The 22,903-nt window shown below is 36.0% G+C and overlaps 1 protein-coding gene across 3 annotated transcripts; it reads left to right on the top strand.

Annotated features, from left to right (window-relative positions):
- The first annotated feature begins 13,365 nt into the window (after window positions 1-13,365).
- On the top strand, window positions 13,366-20,797 carry elmod2 (ELMO/CED-12 domain containing 2). 3 transcript variants are annotated; one of them, XM_041223156.1, is made up of 9 exons: window positions 13,366-13,503; window positions 14,267-14,414; window positions 15,960-15,988; window positions 16,544-16,641; window positions 17,389-17,518; window positions 17,822-17,955; window positions 18,814-18,882; window positions 19,590-19,723; window positions 20,447-20,797. In XM_041223156.1, the coding sequence occupies exons 2-9, from the start codon at window positions 14,270-14,272 to the stop codon at window positions 20,602-20,604; spliced, it is 897 nt and encodes a 298-aa protein (XP_041079090.1). In that variant the 5' UTR covers window positions 13,366-13,503; window positions 14,267-14,269; the 3' UTR covers window positions 20,605-20,797. The 3 variants fall into 3 exon arrangements, with proteins under 3 accessions (XP_041079090.1, XP_041079100.1, XP_041079111.1); XM_041223166.1 differs by having other exon boundaries at window positions 13,366-13,519; XM_041223177.1 differs by lacking the exon at window positions 13,366-13,503 and adding an exon at window positions 13,558-13,800.
- The last annotated feature ends 2,106 nt before the right edge of the window (window positions 20,798-22,903 follow it).

Genomic DNA, 22,903 nt, shown 5'->3' with positions numbered 1-22,903 from the left:
TTTTATCACAGATTTCAGTAAAACCACACCCTGATTAGTAAACAATGCAGCCTCTAGACAAGGTTATGTTATTCTATATTTTAAAATGAACAAATAGGACTTCAAGTTACAAAAAAAATATTAAGTGGGTCATTAAAAATAAATAAATAAATAAACAGGACTCGATTTGCTGGCTCCAAAGGCACAGGGAAGGAGGAGGAGCTAGAGTTCAGCCAGTTATGGAAAACTGCTGTTAAACTAATTAAAATAAAATTAAAACTTAAAATGCTAAAATAAAAAAAATAAAAGTAAAAGGCACAGGGAAGGAGAGTCTAGAAAACAGGTTATGGAAAACTGCTGTTAAACTAATTAAAATAAAATTAAAACTTAAAATGCTAACTAAAAAAAGTGGCAACACGAGTCAAAAAAACAGGTTATGCGTTTGAAAACAAAACTAGGGTTCTAATTTAAAACAAAATCAGATAGCAGTTCTCAACAAAAGTCACACATTTCTTCCAACAAATACAGAAGTGTTGAGAGAAAACAGACGGGGTATTGTGCATAAAAACTATTTAAAATTTACAATACAGGCATCTTTAAAAAAAAAAAAAACTGGTAGCATGCAGCACTATGTGAATATTGAATAACACATTAAATGTGTTCTTTTTTTAAATTTATTTAACTCGAATGTTATGGTTTAACACTTAAATGCTATGTGTGTCTTGTGCAGTATCGAATCCAGCCAGAATAAGCACATTATTTTGAAGTGAATATTTTCAAAAACTAAATTTGATTAAAGTAGAAAGGTGACATTTATATCATGCAGTCAAAAATTACTTTTTGCAAAATGCTTACATTTGTTTAGTGCAGTTGCCTGTTCATGTTAATCAGCTGCCAGACAGCTTGTTGATGGGCACTGGCTATATGATATGTACACCCTCAATAGGTCTGGAGTAGGGAATCCAATTTCAAACACTTCCCAATCCAGGAGTTAGGGATTGATTATTATTATTATTTAATTTTTTTAATCTGCTATTCAATTTTTGTAATAATAATAATACAGTGCTTTTTGCTTTTATTAGCCTAATAATTAGCAACGTACATGCGTAGGCTAATGCAATTACTCAACAAAAGAGTTGTTCAACTAATTATTCAAAAAATACAAAGCATTGCAAGTAAAGATAACACAGGCATGTACGCTCCAGCTCTAGCGCAGTGATTTTGCTGTCTAAGTGGGGCAGCACAGCTGCCTGCTTTTCACGACAACCTAGCTTCTGTCCAAAGGGAAGGGGTATGAGAACTTTTAAGTAACAGCAGTTTTTCTTTTGCATACAAGTACTGGTTATTAAAAGCATGGCTAAACACACTTCTACATTAGATTCGTATTTCACGAAACATAGTAAAATGTTTAATTACAGTGGCAGCCTTCAAGGTGAGGAATAACCAAACACCTATGCTGTGCCAGTCACAGAAGAAACTGAAGACCCAGTGTCAGAGCTGGACATGAGCGCAAAAAATACAGGCCCAGTTTCATGGCCTTGCAAATACTGTCAGTACAAAATTATTTTCTAATTGGAAAAAGAAAACTGAAAAATTTAGAGATCACTAAAAAAACGCTTCCCATGTTTTTGCAGCTGTGAAGCTTTCTGCTTGCAGAGATTCCAGAAAGACTGGTAATGTTGCTACTGAAATAAATAAGGAATGTGACTGACTAGTTGAGAAAAACAGGCAATACTTGAAAGCTGTGGGACAAAGTTTAATTTTTTGTGAATGTGCCGGTATTGCACTACATGGTCATGATGAGACTGCAAAGTCATTTTTGAGTTAATGGTACTGAGAGCAAATGACAATACTCTAATTGAACGTTTCTTTAAAAGGTGTGATAAATCGTTTAGTTATGTTCAAGGCAAGCATCAGAACTGATTTCAGTAATGAAAGACCAAACAATAAGTGAAATAGCACAGCAAGTATGAAATGTTCGCTTTAGTGGCTGATGAAACATAGGATATAAGTACACATGAGCATGTCGCAGTTGTACTCAGATACGGCAGTGAGTTTACAGTACAGGAATCATTTGTAGGATTCCACTGAACAACAAGAACAGACGGCGATCATTAATGCTGCACCTGAAAAGCGTACTATCTTCTCTTGATCTTGAAACGGGGAAGCGAAAAGCCCAGTTATGACAGGGCAGTAAATATGAGGGAGCCTTACACTGGAGTTGCCTCTCGTAATTTAAAAGAAAACCCCTTGTGTGTTCACTTTTAGTTGCATGTCCTGAACCTGTGTATTGTGGGTGTATGTAGCAGCATAACAGCAATGCAGCATATGATGAGCAATATGTCTTTCGTTACACACCTTTTTTGAGGGATCATCTAAATGCCATGCCATTTTTTAAGCTTTGCTGAAAGGTGATTTTTACGGACAGGCTACAACTTTAAAATCGTTTAGTGAGAGAAGGTGGAGTTTCCGTTCTGAAGTGCTGAAAAGCCTTCTCGATAATTTTGAACGTTGTCACTGCTTTGGCCGGCATTTCCTAAAATGATGCTCAACGGGCGGTCTAGCAAGTGATAGAATGGCATTGATTACCAACTTTCACTTTCTGTTCCCTTGCCTTCTGATGTTCTAACACAGTGCAACATGCTTTTTCTAAAGCTTTGCTGTCCTCCAACCTCAACTATGCTTCTGTTAAGGACATGGCTTGTGCTACTATGGAAACAATAGTGTCAATGAGCACTGAAGATTGTTTCTTGGAGGTATTCAAATGACATCTATGCTCAGAATATCTACCAAGGCCTAGTTGCCAAGGCAAAGATTTATCCAAGCAAAGTTCGGTGGAAGTCCTGTAAATGCAACCAAAGCGGTTCAAGATTTTTACTGAACAGAAATTCTATTTGTAGTTTTGGATAAAACTGCAAATTAAATAAAATTTAGGGAGAACGATATAGAAGCACTGATTGCGCTAAACAGCATCCTGACAACATCTTCTAAAAGCATCAAACTACGACATTTGTAAGGAGGAATTGATAGCAGAGCTGGCTGTATTTAGTAAAATGCTTGAAAAGAAAGAAAGATGAATAACTTTGAATCCCAACTGGAGAGTTTTAAATAGCAAAACCTTGGTAACAGCTTGAGTAACATGGATAGCCTCTTTCGACTTCTTTACGATACCAGTGAGCACTTTCCTGTCTTCGTCATCATAAAAACTACTTGCGAAAGACTACCAGACAGGAATGCCTTTTTGGAACATTCCCATCAATTTGGACCGAGTGATCGACAGCTTTGATGTTTCGTGCAGTGCCAGCAGACAGCGTCTTCCTCTTCATTAAGGTAAAAAGGCAGCTAATGTTATTTTGATTTTCTCAATTTGGCCTTAGTTAGATGGATACACAAACATCACCAACATGGCAATGTTTCGTCCCACAGGTATGTGCTCTGTAGATCATGATGTAGCTTACTCTGCACAGAAGTGTATAGGCAGTACTTTTTAGCTTTGGCCTGTGATAAATAAAGCCGTTGTGTAATTGTGATGCTGTTTCTAAAACTGTCAGTAAACTGATGTGATTAGATTTACAATTGTTAAGAAGTAGTGCTTTCACCAAATAACTGCAGAAGAAACATACCGAAAGAGTGTTGCGTCTATCTGTGGAAAACAGTGTCCTTTTGGATGCGATTCACCAACGACATCTGGAGAACAGAAGGTGGTTCAAACGAAGGCAAATACAGAGGCGTGTCATTTACCATACCTTCCTGATGTCTTTCTACCACAGGCACCTTCTAAAATGCAAAACTCACCACTAGAATCTGTCATCTTTTCTGATGTAAGCATGTCTCTGTCGCTCCCCAACACAATCACCCCCGTGGGCTCTTCCTCTCGACCACCAACATTGCTTCTGCCATCTGTCTGGCCAACCTCCACGATGCTATCAGGGAAATTTGTAGACCGTGTCCCCAAAATTATGTCAAGCTGATCAAAAAAGGGGCATATATTTTTGAATTCTGATGAAATCCCGCTTGACCGGAGGACATCTCTCATTTTATTGTAGGTCTGCCGCATTTTATAACTTTTATTCTGTACTGTGGAGGGCTTTCAAAGCCCTTACTTTTTAAGCGCTTATTTGTTGTTTGCTGTTCCTGGATGTATACATCAGCCCATATTTCAAGCAAAGCTTCTGTTTCAGCAGTACTCCTGGTCATCCCTTGCGAAGACTTCGCAAAGACATTTTCCAAGTAGTTTGTCAAACGTGTTTGAGTGAAAAGGCTGGACACTTCCTTGGAGTTTGATCAATTACATCACTTCCACAGTTTAACTGTTTGGAGCAGTCAGTTTCTAAGTGAACCTGAATGCGTTTGCTTTCACAATGCAAAAAGGTTTTGGGGGAGCAATGTCGCAAACATACCAAGTTCACTTTCAAACAAACAGAGTCCACCTTTTCTAGTGATCTTGGCTCGTTTGGTTTGATATGCATATTACGTCACTCTCAAAGGTTTCACATATAGCTCCAAACGAACCGAACCGCACTTCAATTAGCATCAAACAGTCAAACATCAAGCATCAAACTAGGAGTGAAAGGCCCTTTACTCATCATTCCAAGCTCCAAATGCTGTGTTCCCACTCCTGCACAGACAAAAACAAACCCAGGATGGCCACCCTGTTTGTAAAAACACAAGCTATTTACAGGTGCCTACATTGATCATTGATAATTGATAATTCAATTAGTCTGTGCCCAATAAGGCAAATAAAGGAAAAACAATGTCATACAAATCAATTATAAAGTGTCACATAAAGCAACAATAAAACAACATAAAGCATGCCCTAATCAAACCAATAAATAAGATTGTAAAAAAAATAACATACAACTGTAAAATAAATGTGAAAATGACATTCTTTACCCTGTTACATTTATACCATTCTTTTTCCCCTCCAAATTTTGGTCCCAAATCCCGCCCATGCCTTGGCCTGTGCACACAACCCCTCACATGCCCTCCTCACCCAGCGATTGACCTCTAGAACTCAGGGACCAGTGTGATACATGGCCAGGGCCACACACTCTGTGTGTCTGAGCCACAAGAAGGTCAAGTTAGGATTTGAATTTCACAGATGTTATTGTTAGGTGTTATCTAATGCAATAAGAACCATATCCACCAGTGGTTACCTTATTTGTAGTTTCTCTTCTATGTGTATTTTTTTTTTTCTTGGCCACATGTTGCCTAAGCATACCAGCTGTTCCAGGTGAACACTGAAAAGTTTAATTAAGAATTCAAACACTGAACAATGATATGTTTCTTAATATTCACTGGCACCGGACTGACTTGAAACTAAAAAAGACAGCCTGGCAGCTTTAATTAACTGATGAATACAAGTAGACATTTTCTTTTGTCTCCTGGTTACTGCTCTTCTGCAGGAACAGCCATTCCCATTGGGGACAGGCATTTGAATTGAGATGCAAAATGCATCCAAATTGTTTGAGAATTGTAAGGATAGACATGCACACTGAAGCAATGACACTGTGCACTGAGCCTGAGCAAAAATTAGCTTACTTTTGATCGCCTTGCCAGGGCATCATTTTATTTATTTTTTTGCATATTCAAGAAAACTGGAAAAAGTGAATCGGTAAAGGAGATTCTGTGAAGATATTTTAAGTGTAGTATTGAATTATACCCCACTCATTTTTATGAAAACTATAATTCTGTGATATTATAATGATATGAGGTTGACAATTTGGACTTTTGAAGTAAAACTTCTGTGCAGTTTTATGCTTAGGATGGGCTATTTACATATAAGTAAAAATGACTTGAAAGCATTTATAAAAGCATTTATACACACAATTTAAAGAGATAAAAATGTTAAACCATGTAACGAGGGCAATGTGTAATTATTTATTTTATAATAGGTCTTTAAAACTAGTTCACAAAGTGTATTTAACCAATATTTCAACAACTGTACTCATAAGAAACTGTACTACGTGAAATAATAATGCAGCAGATCAGAGGGCCTGTAATCTGTAACTCATGGTCTGTATCAAATGAACCTGTTGTTAAATGTTTGATATGTAAAAAATATTTTCAGCAGGTAACAAGATTACAAAATCATACAGTGATTCCTTGTTATTTTATTATACTTGCACATAAAAAAGTGAACTACTGAGGGCAGGAAGTCCAGAAATATTACATGTACAACATTGCATGAGCGAACCGTGAATTAAACAAATTGGTGAAATATTGAGATCATGAAATAACCAGTATTTCCAATATTTAATTTATTGAGTCACATCTTGTTATTGAGCCACATAGAAGGATCTCTTCCAAATGAATGTTTAAGTAAAGTCCTATTTATGAGCATTGGGAACGTGCTTGCTTTCATAGTATTGGTTTAGTCGTTAATTTGCCCATGAAAATACATCTTTTCCCCTTAAAAGAGAGCTAACCATGGTTTTAAATATTTTTTCGTTTTATTAGCACAAATATTAGGACTGTTCCCCTTTAACACTGTTGTTCTTTGCTTGTATTTTATACCAACAATTTGAGTATGGTGACGTAATAGATTTATTGCTGTCAGCAACCACACAGTGCAGGGAAGCAATCAGAAATGAAAACATAATGTATGAGTATATAGCCAACAGTGTAGAGAATTCTGAATGAACTGAATTTCTTTATCCTGGAACAAAGAAGAATAAGGGGATGAACAGACATGATTGAAGTCTTTAAAATTACTTGCTTGCAGAACAGAAACCAGGACCAGAGGACACAGTTGGAAATTAAGTGGAGATAGACAGGATAGAGGGAAGGAGACCCTTCTTCACACAACGAGTGGTGAGGGTATGGAATGGGATGTCTGGTCATGTCGTTGAGGCAGAAACACTTGGATCCTTTAAGGCCCATCTTGACAAAGTTCTGAGATCAAACAGCTGCTAGGAACCTGACAAGCTTAAATGGGTGGAAATAGTCTCCTCTCATTTTGTCAATTTTCTTATGTTCTTATGTTCTAAATGCTAAAGAATTCAATGTTTCTTCTGCTTCCTAATACAAAATCCTGTGCTGCAGTCCACATTAATTCCTGTGGACTTGCTGAAATTAGGCAAGGGCCTACCATTCAGGAAATGAAATAAATAAGAAACAGTTTGAATAGTTTTTTTATACAGCTTTGAACTTGACAAATTAAAGTTTGAAAACAATGATTATGCCAAAATACTTTACATGCAAGAAAAATGGGGAGAGCAGTGATAATACTGCTAATGCTAATTAGAGATTTGTCCTGATCTTTGTCATTAAGTGCTCAAGAGCCACCAAAAGTATGCTACTGCTGCTATTCTATGCTTGTTTGTTCATTTCCTGCTATCCCTATAGACACTGATTCAAACATTTTCTCCCAGCAAATCCCAAATGAGTTTTGCCCAGCTGTGATCTGATAAATTAATGTGTGTGTGAGTGGGGAGTGAAATCTATTGTTACAGTTAGTCTCCCTAGGTATCAACAAGATATAATTAAATTGGGAACCCAGGGAAGCTATAACCGAACAATAGCGAAGCCACATAAACTAATTCGACCAGTTAATAGAAATATATTTACTTTAGTGACACCCTCAATGTGTTTTTCTTGCTAGGTAATTTGTGTTTTAATGTACTGTTATAATCACAATTTCCATTTAGTATCATTATATTTTTTTGGCATATACTGTAGCATCCTTTGAAAGGTGAATATGTCAGAATAAGACAACAGCAGGCATATGCTTCTGGTGAAAATCATTAGGTATGGATCTGCCATACCTAAGGATTTTTAAGTATGGTAGATGGTAGGTATGGGGGGGTTGCGACTTTAGCACAAGCACAGCTGCAGTGGTAGAATGGTACCACTGTCTTACCCAGTGAATTAATTGGAGTGCCAGCGTGCTGCTGCTGAATCAGGACCACTGTGCTCCAAAATATGCATCCCAATTCTTAAAAATGTTCTGAAAAACAAATGCCAGACTCAAGAAAGACTGAAGCACAGTGATCAAATTAGAGAGCACAGCTAAATGGTGCAGTCTGCTCTACAGGAAAACACACTATACGTTTCCACAGCTTTGCTTTGTACAAAGATGAGGGTTTCTCTGGCAGGAAGAACGGCTCCCTCTGGTGGCTCTACTAAGGAATAGAGCAAAGAATAAGACCAGTTTCTCTTCTGAATATTGAAAAAACTAACATATCTAAGTGAATCGTTGTTATGCAGTACCTTGGGAAATACGTATGTGGTGTTATTAGAGCTACTCCATTCTAAACCTAAACAATTATCTAAGCTAATTATGATTTAAAGCAATGTTCTTACCTTTGATAAATCAGACTCACCTAAAAGCAAGGTCAGGAAAACGAAATAGCAAAGTTATAATGGACTTGTAAGAATGTTATTGTTCTGATGAAAGGAGAAAACATTATTTTAAGGCCATGGTTCTTACCCCTTTAATCCCAAAAGAAGGAGCAAAACTAATTTATAAAAATCTAATACAAAGTAAGAATATTTAATTAACAGTAATTAATACATGTTAAAATTATTGATTTTAATGTTGACATTTTCTTTCAATATTTGCTATGTTAATGATATGGAGCTGAACCCCCAAAAATGTTTACTAAATTACAAATTAGAAGAAAAAATAAACAAAGGCAGATTTTTTTTTTTTTTTTTTTTCAGTTATTGCATTCAAGGTGAAGTTTTTTTTTTTTAAACTGATTAATCCATGAAACAAATAATGGTGCATCCAATGAATATAATTTGATAAACCAGGGTTGCAGAGTTCTGTAGAACACTTGTGTCAATAGGGATTTGGGATCATGATTGGATGCTAATGGTAGAGCAGAGTTGACCATTATGGGCACCTGTGAGCTTGGAAAAAGTGTGATTAGTGTAACATTATGCTGTCTACCATCAGGAGGGGGTGGTTGTCAGGGATGGAGGGTTGGTGCCTGCTAATTTTCTATTAGGTTAGCAGGGCAATGCCCCTGGAGTGCCTGTGTTAAGACTTTTCTAGGTGTACCTAAAAAGGAATGCCTCCTAGTGTGATTCAGCACCCCAAACAATAGTGTAACATTTCAACACCTGCCTCCAAGAGGTTAACTGTTCTTGCAGTGCAGCAGTTCAGTCCTTGCTGGAGTCACCCTCTAATGATGTTGCCCAGATGGTGCTTAGGAAGCTTGAAGGTCATCTTGCAGCTAGTGCCTGATACTCTGATAGATATGCACACAGTATTTCTACATTTACGAAGCACACTGTGTGACCTGCATTCTGTGTCCTCTAACCATATGCTGTTGAAAATATGTTATATCAATTACTTACTGTACAAGGGAAAATCATTTTCAACACGTGGAGCTTTAATAAACAGCCAAAGTACCCTTTCTATAAACTAAAATGTTCCGCAGTACCAAAGGCACCCTTTTAAGTTATTGAGACCAAACAGCTTGCCAGTAGAAATCCCATCCAGTTTGCCTCTGCACAGTAAATGTTATTCTACTACTGTAGTTATAAAATACATCCATAACTATGAAACACTCCAAGCTGCATATTTACAACTGTGTCATCTGTCTAGTCATTCTGTTGTTGGATTTGAATAAATGGCAAGGTGTATTCCAAAATGCGATCCAGAAAAAAAAAAATTAGCGCCATCGAATAGGTTATTTAATGCTAGATTTCTCAACGCTTGTTCTATAAAACTTTATAAACATTATATTATTGTTTCTATAGACAGCCAAATGATTTAAATATATTGTTGGATCTGAATATGTACACATATCTCTATGTCTGCGTGTGTGTTTTCATTATTCACTTGAATGGCCAGGTCCACTACAACAAAGTTAACGTTTTAACAGTTGCACTGTCCTTCACATTTCATGATGATATAAGGTAACTGGAAGCAGAACGCATTTATTACACTCGCTGTCATCCTGTTTCCTCAATGGGTTTAAAGTAAAGGAAGTGCTGCTACTGAAAATCATCTCTCATTGTCACAAGCTTACAGTCAACAAAACCGTTATTAAAAAGCTGAATCCTGGGGTCCAATGACAAGAACATACTGTCAGAATAGTCTGAAAACCATACTGAACATACCGTAATGTGCCTCTGAGCATATTCTCCCTGTTCTGTCAACTGCACTGTGCCCTGAAAATCAACACTTTTCCTGACCGGTGGGGGGGGGGGGGGGGGGGGGGGGGGGGGATCAGAAGAGACGCAAAACCCCAATTCCGACAATGGGCTCTATTCTCAAGAGTTCGAGAGGGACATTCCAGGAGAATTTATGAAATTGTCAAATGTATTCTCCTGTTAGTGATTCTCAAGAAGGGGAATTTGGGTATTCGCGGTTATTCTAACAAAGATTCTAATGTTTCCCTTTTAAATTCCACTAGGAGAATACACTCGAATAGACATCTTGAATGCTTCATTTACATACCAATACGCCCCTTTTTGAATTCCCACGTATGAGTCTCATTGTCACAATTTCACTTATTCCTCTTAATTTAAGTTGAATGTGTTCACCTGGTCAGGAGGTGGTCAATTCATTCTCCTGATTTATATAAAGGATTCTGAATGGTGTTTTTTGTATCTAACCAAAATGGAGGTTTTTCCGCTGTTTCTGGAAGCTGGCAGCACTCATGAAGAACAGACAAGGCAGTAGGAAGAACTTCCTTTTGTTTAACATACAAGTGGTGTGTGATGCCAAGAGTACCATCACCCGTGTGTGTCCGCTATCCAGGCTCTTGCATGGTTCATTAAAATTCTAATTTAGGGAGATTGTGTATTAATTGGTAAATAATATATAGTCAGAGAATAGATTGGAGTTACACCCTTGTAGTCATGATACATCATAATGTATATATATATATATCTATATATATATATATATTATCAAACCTATATATCATATATATATATATTAGATATATATATATATATATAATATATATCTAATTTAAATATAACGACTGGATTATTATTAATAATTTAGGATTCCAGAGGGTCTGCGACAATTTAATTGCTGAGCATTTTTTTAACATGTTTGCGAATATCATAAAAGCGCTTTTGAACATCTGATCCATTTCTTTTGGTATAGCCCAAACTGTTTACAGAAATGGCTGTGGCATCCCATATTTTCTTTTTCTCTTTGGGAACCATCTGTCTGTTTAAAAACAGTGCGGTTTTATTTGGCAGGACCAGCTTGATCAGCTAATTTCTTTTCTAAAATGTGGTCGCTTCCTTCTCACTTTGACAGCTTTGGGCTACACGTTTTGGGTACTGGCAAGCGCTGAGGTTTTCAGACATCCATGTGATTCAGTCATGTTTTCACAGGAGAACATATGCAAATGTAATCAGGGAATCTATAGGAAGACACCAATCACATGTGGTAATATATGTAAACTGGGAACAGCAAATGCTGGACTTGAATTAATTCGAGTAAACAGATTATCCTGCTGCTTTGTAAATGATGAATACATTTGATTACTGCCTTGAGTGACAGTGGAGCAGACTCCATTTCAATTCCACATTCCAGTGGGGAACTAATTCTACTAAAAATGTGAATGTTTGAGAATAGGGCCCAGTATGAAGAATGTTATGAAAACAAAGTGGATACTTAATTAACATACACCCCCCCGCCCCTCAAAAATCTAAAGGGTTGATGTGGTCAGAATGAGTATTTTCTGTCTAAAATTGTTCAGCATGTTTCAAAGAGTCCTAATGGAGATGGGACCCTATTTCAAACAGGCTCTGTCTAAAATAAACCATGTTTTTGTATGGCAAACCATTTTAACAATAATCCTCAATTGCTGATACCAGCAATTTTAATACTGATCAGTAATGTATTGCTGATATCTGCAATTCTATTTTTGATATCAACAATTCTCAATGTTAATTTTTGATATCAAAAATAGAATTGTTGATATCGGAAACATAGTTGTTGATATCAAAAATAGTACCTTTTATTTTGATGTCAGCAATTGTATTTCTGATATCAACAATTCTATTTTTGATATTAAGAATGGCATTTTTGATATCAAGAATGCAATTTTTTGATATCAAGAATTGTATTTTTGATATCAAAAATGTGATTACAATACTGATCTAAAAAATTCCATTCTTAATATCAAAAATACAATTCATGTGGTGTACCACACTGCTACACCACATGAGGGACACAGCTAGCTCTCGGTGGGGGCAGACCATATCGGTGGCATGACACTAGATTTACGTGTGAAAAATATTGGTTGCGAAGCTCCAGACAGATTCGTTGATAGGTTTTTGTGTTCCACATTAAACTGCTGACATGACTGGAAAGCAGGGGAGACTAGGATTGGTTGTCACACGGGTTGGTTGTCACAGTGCTCATAGCTATGAAACTAGATGGCGCAGGCAGGTGATACTAACACTGAAATGTGTGTTCTATTGTCTGGAACTCAACCATCTTGTAATTGGAGGTCAATTCCATCTAATATAAAGGTTAGCACATATTTCTTTTTTTTTACATGCAAAGTAAAAAATGCATATCTTGTTATTTATGTTATAACTCTTAGTAGTATTGGAGTTTATTTGAACTGGTGGCCATGTTGAATAGAGTAAAAACAAAACCAGTGTAAAAACAAAACCAGTAGGTTCTCCCAGTAGTACTGAGAGAATTAAATTATCATGTAAAGTCTGGTTGGGGCAGGATGTCACATAGTTTTGGGGGTTGGTTGTCACATGTAAATCCTATAGGAAGGCGGCTTATATTTTTTCTTTCTACTTTTTTTTACACCAAAATGTGGGCTATGTCACCCTGTAATGCTTATTTAAATTATTCACTGTTTGTCCTCTGGTTCTGTGGAGGCTGTGGTATTATTTTGTAGCATGGGTCAACATTTCAAATATATATATATAGGTCTGTATTTTTTATGTTCATATAAAAAGTAAAAATACAACTTTTTCTGTCATTGTACACAGTAGAAACTGTATGTTATTAAAAAAAAAAAGTTGCATTATTGTCTATTGTAAAAGCAAGAATATCCCTGTCAAACCGCCATAAATATCCCTTTCATGCAATGAATACTTTTGAAACTACAACATGCACAATTGCTAATTTCATGCATGATAAAAACATTTTCACAGCTAAAATACTGATGTGTGTGGCACTGGGTGTGTAAAGCTTACTAAACCAATAAATGAAACAAATTGCACTTTGATGTTTGTGCGTATTTTGAGCTTTTGTTTCTGTCTGGACAGTAGTGAACTCTTTCAATACATGCTCTCATTTTACCGATTTCTCTATTTATAGTTTCCTTCTTCCTACGCATACCACAGACCGACAAATGAACGAGGCACTCGCGATGTGCTTTTTCATTGGTCACTGTGCGGTTCCGCGCATGCTTCATATGGTTTTGTTTCCGGGGTTGCTGTAGGACACACGCAGAGATGGGGTCTTGCTAGACTGACACAAGCTGATGTTTTAACCTGAGATCGTTTTGTTTTCAAGTCACACTAATTTGTTTTGCGGTTTCAGTCAGTTCTCGGAAATAACGCCTTGTCAATCTGGTACAGTAATTATAAGGACTGTTGTATTTATAATATTACTAACAGTCGCTATTGTTTTCGTTTTTCTTTCTTACAAGTCAAGCTTCAGTCTGTCTGTTTTTTTGCATCCATTATTAATGTTTCTACCCAACAGGCTGTCGGGCTACCAAGTTCAAGTTTTGTTTTCATTACTTTAACAGTAAATTGCTGGTTTTCGAGTTGAATTACTTAGCTCTTGTAGACTGCTTCTCGGTCATTGTAGCATCTGTGTAGTGCCACAGGTTCTTGTTTTTAATAACAACAACAACAGCAAAAAAGGTAAAATTGCCGTTGGATTATTCAAAATCCTACCAGACAGCAATCAGTATCGTTATCCTAGTAAATGTATTTAAATGATTGAAGCACTCTGGTTAAGTGTGAATGTTGATGTTAATGTTGACACTATTTTGCACCGAACTCGGTTGTGGATTGTGCTGTTAGCATTCCAAGGGGGGGGGGTAAAAAAATTAAATAAAGTTTTCTCATCTAACATGTTCATTAGTGAATAGTAATATATTAACAAAGCACACGAAGTAACACAAACTTTACGTAGTCAGATACAGTAAAGGGTGAAATCGCATAGTTTGCAAGACAGGTTCTTCAATAGGAGCAAAGCTGAATGACATGTTATGCTAATGTATTACATGTATGTTTCCCAGCTTAACAATGTACATATCAGTTGAAGACAATGAGGAATTTACAATTTTTTTTTTTTTTTCCTGTTGGTGATGTTTGTCTTTTACAGAACATGTTTATGCACATTTGGCAGTACCTCTACACCTCTTTCTTAAGATTTTGGCTAAAGTGGTTTATAAGGCAGATCACAGGAAAGTGTGAGCTCCAGCGGATATGTGACGGATACTCTCAAGGAGCAACAAGGACCATGAAGACAGGTGACAACGCTGAACACCCTAAACATACACAGATTGTCTTTACTGAGTTGCCATTGAACTGTTAATGAGGGTGTACAAGACTTTCCACAACGGAGAAAGTTAGTTACTCCACTAGAAACTACAGACTGATATAGTACTATGAACAATAATGTCACTAATTCAACAAGCCAGTAAACTAAACTGATATATATATATATAATATATATATATATATATATATAGCTGTCGTCAAAAGTTTACATACTCTCTATTTGCAATGCTGTTATTAGCTGAGTTAAGCCAAAGGATACCAATATTTACGAATTAACTCCATTGATTTTCATAGCGCTGGAGTCATAAATAATGGTACCCTTTGCCTTAGCTCGGTTAATTCAGCAGAGTTTTAACTAGCACTTGGTAAGGTGAATGAGTGTTCAACACATTTGCAACAGGTGTCATTGCTGTGTGAGTATAGTGTATCAAACAATATGTATAACCCTAATACATTGGCAAATAACACTGCTGAGAGAGAAACCAGCATCACACTATAACCTATTCTGTTTTATTTCCTAAATTCAGGTCGGCTACCAACAGGCTGAAAACACTCAAGTTGCTCACGTTCATTATTCAACACTGGCATACAATCAGCCCAATACTTAGTCAGGATGCTCCATATACTGGGCACTTTCACAACTAGTTCATGTGCAAGTGATTCGCATCTTGGTTCACTTGCAAACAAACAAGCTTTTTTCAGTTTAGGTTCGGTTTGTTTCAGACCAGGAAAATTCAGTGGAACTTGAATTTATTTGTGAATGAATTCAAGATAGTTTGTTTATTCCACTTGCTGCTACACGCGGACCAGAATTATATTGTTTAAAATTGCACCTTTACAAATGTAAAGAGATAGATGGGCTTCAGTGAGTTACAGAAAAATAATTCCCATCTAGGGTCTCTGTGATGTCATAAATTGTGAGACTCACTGAAGAGGTCCATCTATTATTTTTTATAATACATGGATACCCTTGTGATGCTAATATTAAAGAAGACGAGGTTCAACAGTACAGATGGGTTTTTTAAACTTAGTGTTTCAGTTCTGTAGAGACGTTCTATGTCATTATCCATTAGTGCTTCAGCTTTATTTGGATGATTGCCTTTACCTTGTTTTTTGAGTGGCTCAGGATGCAAACATATAGCCTTTATTCACTCGTGTGTGTGTCTATATATATATATATATATATATATATATATATATATATATATATATATATATATATATATATATATATATATTAGATTTTGTATTTATTTTCAGTTTAATTAACAAAATATTTAATTACTTATCCAATTGTAGTCTCTTGGGGTTGATTTGAGTAACCTGTGGCTTGCTTGCATAAGTGTTTTACAGCACTGTGGAATCACCCTAAACTGGAGCCTCTGGTTATGCAGAGATTACCCCTAAAAATAAGTGGTTGCTAAAAATCCAGGGAGAAATTTTTTTTCTTAAGTATGGCAGTGCAAATTGGTTGTTTATGCTGTACATAACACTTATTAACTTTTTTTTTGCAGAATATTCTCTGGAATCATCAAAAAGTCAGGTAAGTAATAAAGAAAAATTTCCATTTATTTTGCTTTGTTTGAAAGTCATTTTTCGTGTACAGTATGTGTTTTTATGTTAAGTTGTATTTACCTTCTGGAACAGCTATTTAGGGATGTGGTAATATATTCAGTGTATTTCTTTTGCTAATGTTTTATTTTATAACTGCCTAGTCTTATATTACCAAGACAAAAAAAAAAAGCAGTTTGGGGGAAATACAGTGCAACCATGAATAGTACAGCTGATTTTGCACTTTGAGTTAATTTATGATAACCTTTGTACTGTATGTTAATTGCATCGGCTAAACGAAGTATAATGACTATGGTTAAATGTATTTTAATGAGTAGGTTCCAAGAATTATCGAAGTGTAAATGTTTCTGGTCCCAGATTGAATGTATGATGAGATGGTCTTTTAGAGTGATGTTGTTTTTAGGGACGTGAAATTACTGCTGTCAGTTTCTGGTTATCTTGCAAGGACACTTGTAAAAGATGCCTTGGTCTCAGTGGTGTTTTCCTAGTTAAAGAATGAATAAAGAAATGTTCTATTCAACTTCAGATTTTAAGAAGTGCAGTGAATGCTGAAGAATGTGCTTTGGATAAGCATGTTAAAGATATAATCAAGATAAAAAAGGTTAATACAGAGAAGGATACACAGTAAGTAAAACTGCTTTACCACCACTAACCTTCCCAGGCCTTTATTTTAGAAAATCATGCCATTTGGCTATGAATGATTATTGTTTTGAAGTGACCCTTGTTCAGTTGTAAATGTGTATTTATAGCGCTTTGCTAGACTTGATGCAATAGTTGCTTCATATTTGCAGTCTCTGCTGTGTCAAAACTAGAGGTTGCCCCATACTTATTTGTAATACCCTGCAATATAACAAAAATAGATTGTACTGTATAGTTAACAAAGCTGATTATTCATTGAGCAAATTGCTAAAAGTAACATGAAATATGTTTTTCGGTTGTTTGGGATAATACAAAATGTCTAGCAGAATCATTATTAGTTTAGTACTATTTTAGTATTTACTGTTTCAATGACTTTTCAATGTAACAAATGGAACTGGCCACCAATTGTGAATCGTGTATATGATGTTGATTTTTAGCCGTGCTTTTCAAGCAACCAAAACTTCTTGTTGGATTTCTAAGTTAATAAAGGACTTGGCTAATCCCACTAATGCTCAAATCTGTTCCATAAAAAAATTTACAAACTGGCAAACAAATGTAGTCTCTTGGTTTTCTGTAATCAATTTTGTGGTTTTCAAAATTGATATTTTTTGTGTGGGGGTTTTTGTAGTTTGACCTTCAGATTTCTGCCACATTGCAAATAAAAACATGGGCCATTAGAACAAAAAGAAACAGATTTCTTCAACTTATTTTGTTTGATCGCTTTCATTTCAGGTTTAAACTAAACCTTCAGGTCTGTTTACTTCAAATATCGGGCTACAAGAAGCTCTTCTTAGATGTTGAAAATCTAAGAAAGCAAACGTTTGATTCTGAAAACAAGGAACATGAAAACAAGCTTTTGAAGGTAGTTTGTTTTATTTGGTGTTGTTTTGTTGAATCTTTTAAAAACATATCTGGAAGGGGAGGTTTTATGCAACATAACAATTGTGTGCAGCTGCTCATTTCTTTATTGACAATTTATAATTAAAGAAAATATTTTCAAAACACATCAGAGCAGTTCATTCGGAAGCAAAGTGATTTCTTTCCATTTTTCTATTAAGAAAAACCGTACTGGATGTTTTATTGCTTATTAACACTTATTTTAGTTCTATATCTGCCATTCTTAGAGCCTGTGCTTTTTTCTGCATGTTTTTTTTCCCAAATAAAGTTGTGGAATCTGTTGATGCCACAAGCGAAGCTGGAGTCTAGGATCACCAAGCAGTGGGGAGATATTGGTTTTCAAGGCGATGACCCCAAAACTGACTTCCGAGGCATGGGCATGCTGGGCTTGACAAATCTTGTGTGAGTTCTGTTACTTGACCATTCCTTGTGAAATCATTACATTAGGGGGAATATTTTAAATCACTTTGGTTGAAACTACAGTAGGTGTGTAGAATGAGTCCATAGGAAATGGAAAGAACACCTGGGCTGTGGGTCTCTGTCACCCAGTAAGATGCTCACTGACCTTTATCTTGCGCTGTCCAGGAGATACTGTATGAGTTCATAAATCAGGAACTAAAGGATGCAGGGGAAATGAAAACCTAACACAATATATTCAGCATGTACAGTACACATGGGTTTAGTGTGATTCTGTTGGTATATGTTGATTTCACATGGATTGACCTTTTTTTGTTTGTGTTCATTAGCATACATTTATTCATTTTTAACAAAAAATACATTTTTATATATTATTATTATTATTTTGAATATTTGTATTAAAAACATTGACTATTGGCAACGCAACACACACAATTTTTTTATTAATTTTTTACGATGGCATCAAATTTTGTGGTTATAGGGCCCAATTCTATTTTGTTTGTTTGGGGAAAACAAAGCATGCAATAATAAGAGTATGTTGATGATTTTAAATGTTCCTGTCTTAATCCAATAAAAAAAAGCCATAATATTATCTCTTTTTATGAACCCATTGGAAATACTAGAGGTGTCAGGAGTCTGATTCAAAAGCCAAGATATTGAATAATTGAACCACTGTATAGGAGGGACTGAATTATATTAATTTTACACTTTCATGTATAGCGAAAAGTGTCATGTACTTCTGTTCAAATCAACTCCGATCCTGTATCATATGGTATAACGAAGAAGCTTTTAGTGGTTCACTCAGTGTTATACAAAACAGATTTCTGGTTTTCTTCCTTACAGTTTCTTTAGCGAGCATCACTCTGAAGCGGCACGTCAGGTCCTTTCACACTCAAATCATCCCAAACTAGGGTAAGCTGCTGGGAGGGCATTTGTTGAATTTGCATGTACCAAATATCCAGGAGCCAGCTTCACAAAGAACATCTGGTTAGCAGTCTGCTAAATGTTGTTTCATTTTGTAGAAAAAACTATAAAATAAATAACTGATACATAGAAAACATTTATTTTAATGATTGTATACTAGCTGAGCTGGTTTTTGTAAGATTCTTAGTAATAATCGAAACGGGTCGAAAGAAGATAACCTGCTAAAAAAAAAAAAAAAAAACAGCCACTGCATTTAACTGTCTGAAGACCCGCTAACACAGGATAGGATTCAAATGAGAGATGAGATGTTGAAGTGTCTGATGCAATTTCAACACGGTTGTTAATCCAGCACGTACATTTTGTTTCTGACAACCCCGATTAGCACTAATCTACCTCGGTGTAATGTTAGTGCTAACTGGGGGCTGTGACGTGCCAGTCTTAAGAGTTTTTGGTCTACCACTGTCACAGAATACATCATTGCTTATTACTTTTTGTTTTAAATGTGGCTTGAAAACATATAATTCCACTTGAGGGTTCTGTCCAGCCTTCTGGTGGCAGCTCTGTAAATAGCCAGAGGTTTCCAGCATGAGTATAAAAATGAAACTGATCAATGTGAGAGCTTTCATACAAGGTTCTCGGCAGACAAAAATGTATATATGAATGAAGTGAACTAATATAATAGCACCCTGTTCCAGATATTCATATGCAATAGTGGGAATAAACCTCACAGAGATGGCTTACACTTTGCTAAAGAGCGGCGCCCTCAAGCCCCACTTCTATAACCTGGTCCCTGGAAACCCTAGGTTGGAGCACTTCCATAAGCTTTACTGTGAGTACTAGTCAACACATTAGGGTCTGTTCAATCAATATCATGTGTGAAGGATCTAAATGCTGTTGTCATATGAATAATAAAAATGGGACCCTCCCTGGATGTATTTACTAGGAGCATGTCGATACTTATAGTATATTCGGAGTAACTGCTTTAAAGAAGTGCTTGTTGGCAGATGTTAAATCTGTTCATTGTGTTTTCAAAACAAGAAAAGCTGACCTTCCATCACATTTGCAATTAAGTTCCAATCAATGGCAGTTAACTGCACTGAGTATTTTCAAAACCGACTGGAAGCGAATTTTCATCTCGTACTGGGCGTTGACAGTTTTATTGCCATACTGAGGCCGTAAACTGACATCACTTTCATATCACATCACATAATTTATGGCATCATCCAGCTGCAACGTTGCCTGGTAATGTTCAGTAAAAGTGATCCATTGCACTGCCATTGTTTTAACCTCTGGCAAAATCAATGAGGCAGCCCACAAACTTTGAGACACTGACTTATACAGTGCAGTGATACTTTATAATATAAGCAATTATATATAAGATTATAATATAAGCAAGATCAGAATATTAATATATATATATATATATATATATATATATATATATATATATTAATGCTCTTAAAAGCTCAAGGGGTGGTGTGACTAGTATATTATATCAGTATTTCTGTCACTTTAATTGCATGTCAACATTTCTTTTCACTGTATCTTTTAGGTTACCTGGCATATGAGTTTGACAAGTTTTGGTTTAAGGAAGAACCCGAAAGCATCATGGAGTTTAATCAGTACAGAGAAAAATTCCATGAAAAGGTGAAACAACTTTTACTGGAAGCAGATGTGACCCTCACCTTGACATTGACTACTAAAAAGTAGCAGTTATTTGGAGTGGATCTTTATACAGTAGCTGATTTCTGTTTGCCTTGTTATTTTCTTTTTATTAACCCTTTTAATTGAACCCCCTAACCTATGGTTTCCTAGTATGTATCTGTACCAAACTCTCCTTGGAAAACCTGTAAGACAATCATTTTGCTGTTTACAAAGATTCTAGTCAGAAAAAATAGAGAGACTTTTTTTTTTTTTTTTTTTTTTTTATTTTAGTACTGATTACAGACCTTACAACCAACAGTAATGAACAGGGTTTGACAATTTAATTGCACAACTGGAAATATGAAGACTGTAACACAATTCATGTTGTCATGAAACTAGAAGAAAATGTTCATGCATACAAAGTCTCTTAATTTAAATAGCATGTACTTGTGAGTGTGCGTTATCGCGTTCAGAGTGTGATTAGGTGCTATGTAATTGTGAATGCTCAGGAAAACTATTTATTTCCAGAGTTCCTTGCTGTCGTGTTAGTTATAATTCACATTAATCATGGTCAGCATTTCACAGTTCTTTGCTTGTATGTTTGTGTGTGTGTGTGTTTTTTTTCTTTTAAAAGCTGTACTGTCTAGTTAATATGTAAGAATACATTTCACTTTTATTAGAGCTATGCATAAGCATTATTGATTTATGTGACAACAAGAAATGAGGAATGCTGTTATAAGGAACAATATCAATGTTAGTCTTCCCTAATTGTGTGTTTAGTAAAGTTAATTTGGTACTGTATATCTGGTTTGCAACTTTTGAGTGAAGTTCAATTCTGTCTTTTTTTCTTGGAAATACAGGGAATATTACCAATACCAATGCTACCAGTGTGAATTAAAGATTGCTAAATGACAAGCTTGTTTTTTCTCACCCAAACTAAGCTGTATTAATAACAGTCAAAGTTGTTATAATAGTGGAAAACACTAGTGGAGACTTTGAGTAAATTGTTGATGCTCATAACATTGATATATATATATATATATATATATATTATAGATATATATATATATATATTAGTATATATATCCTAGGAGATAAGGAGTATTTTCAACTTTTGCACACCGAGGGGAGCGCAGTATTTTCAACTTTTGCCACACCGCACCATGACGTAAACTACCAGCAACCAATGGGCAAAATAGGAGGAAGAAATTAAAACAAAAAATAATAGTACAATGGTGGAAAAGCTTGTGGTTCTGATTTCTGATTTTCAAGTTGTATAACATATAAAAGTAGGTTTGAAATCTGCCTTCATCAAACCGGTGTTCTATATATAATGCACGGCAAAAACAGAGTGTAGCACTTGTTACCCAATCAATGGAATGAAATACAGTGCAGAGAAAAAGTTTGTGAACCCCTTAGGATTTTGACATATTTCAAAACTAAAATGTTATTAGGTCTGAATCTAAATCCTAATAATAGATAAAGATAACCTGATTAAACAAATGACATAACGACAGGATACTTTTCCAATATTTATTTATCCGCAAATGATTCAACATTCAATATCCATGTTGGCACCCCCTTGAGCAGCAATGACTTCAACTAAGCGTTTCCTGTAACTTGGTCAGTCTCTCACATCGGTTTTGAGGAATTTTGTCTCATTCCTCCTTCCAGAACTGTTTTAACTTGGTGACATTTGAGGGCTTCCTTGCATGGACAGCTCGCTTCAGGTCCTGCCGCAACATTCAGTGGGGTTTAGGTCCGGACTTTGACTAGGCCATTGTAAAACACGACATTTCTTCAGCCATTCTTTTGTAGATCTGCTTGTATAGGATCATTGCCTTGCTCCATGACCCACTTTCGGTTCAGCTTCAGCACACAGACGGATGCCCTGACATTCTCCTCTAGAATCTTCTGATACAATGCAGAATTCATTTATGTCAATGAAGGCAATCTGTCCAGGTCCTGAGGCAGCAAAGCAGCCCCAAACCATCAAACTCCCACCACCATGCTTGACGGTTGGGATGAGGTTCTTCTGTTTGAACGCAGTGTTTGGTTTTCGCTAAACATAACAAAAACTTATACCTTTGGCTCGTCTGTCTAGAGAACATTGTGAACTTCAGATGTGTAGCAGTGTTTTTTTTAGAGAGCAGTGGTTTCCTCCTGGCTATCCTTCCCTGAACACCATTCTTGTTCAGTCTTTTTCTGATAGTTGAGTCATGAACACACATATTAGCCAAGGCGAGAGTGGCCTGCAGATCCTTAGATCCTTAACTTTCTCCATCTGTCTGACAGTGGATTGGTGGAGCCCCAAATCCTTACTAATGATTTTGTAATCCTTTCTAGACTGATGAGCATCAATAAC

Source organism: Polyodon spathula, chromosome 2 (assembly GCF_017654505.1).
Source record: "Polyodon spathula isolate WHYD16114869_AA chromosome 2, ASM1765450v1, whole genome shotgun sequence".
NCBI lineage: Eukaryota > Metazoa > Chordata > Actinopteri > Acipenseriformes > Polyodontidae > Polyodon > Polyodon spathula.
This window is presented reverse-complemented; position numbering and strand designations above follow the sequence as displayed.

Coding starts and splice junctions, on each gene's coding strand:
- elmod2 (XM_041223156.1), top strand. CDS start 14,270: ATGTTTATGCACATTTGGCAGTACCTCTACACCTCTTTCTTAAGATTT. Junction 16,642..17,388: donor AATACAGAGAAGGATACACA/GTAAGTAAAACT, acceptor CTTTCATTTCAG/GTTTAAACTAAACCTTCAGG. Junction 17,956..18,813: donor CTGGGCTTGACAAATCTTGT/GTGAGTTCTGTT, acceptor TCTTCCTTACAG/TTTCTTTAGCGAGCATCACT.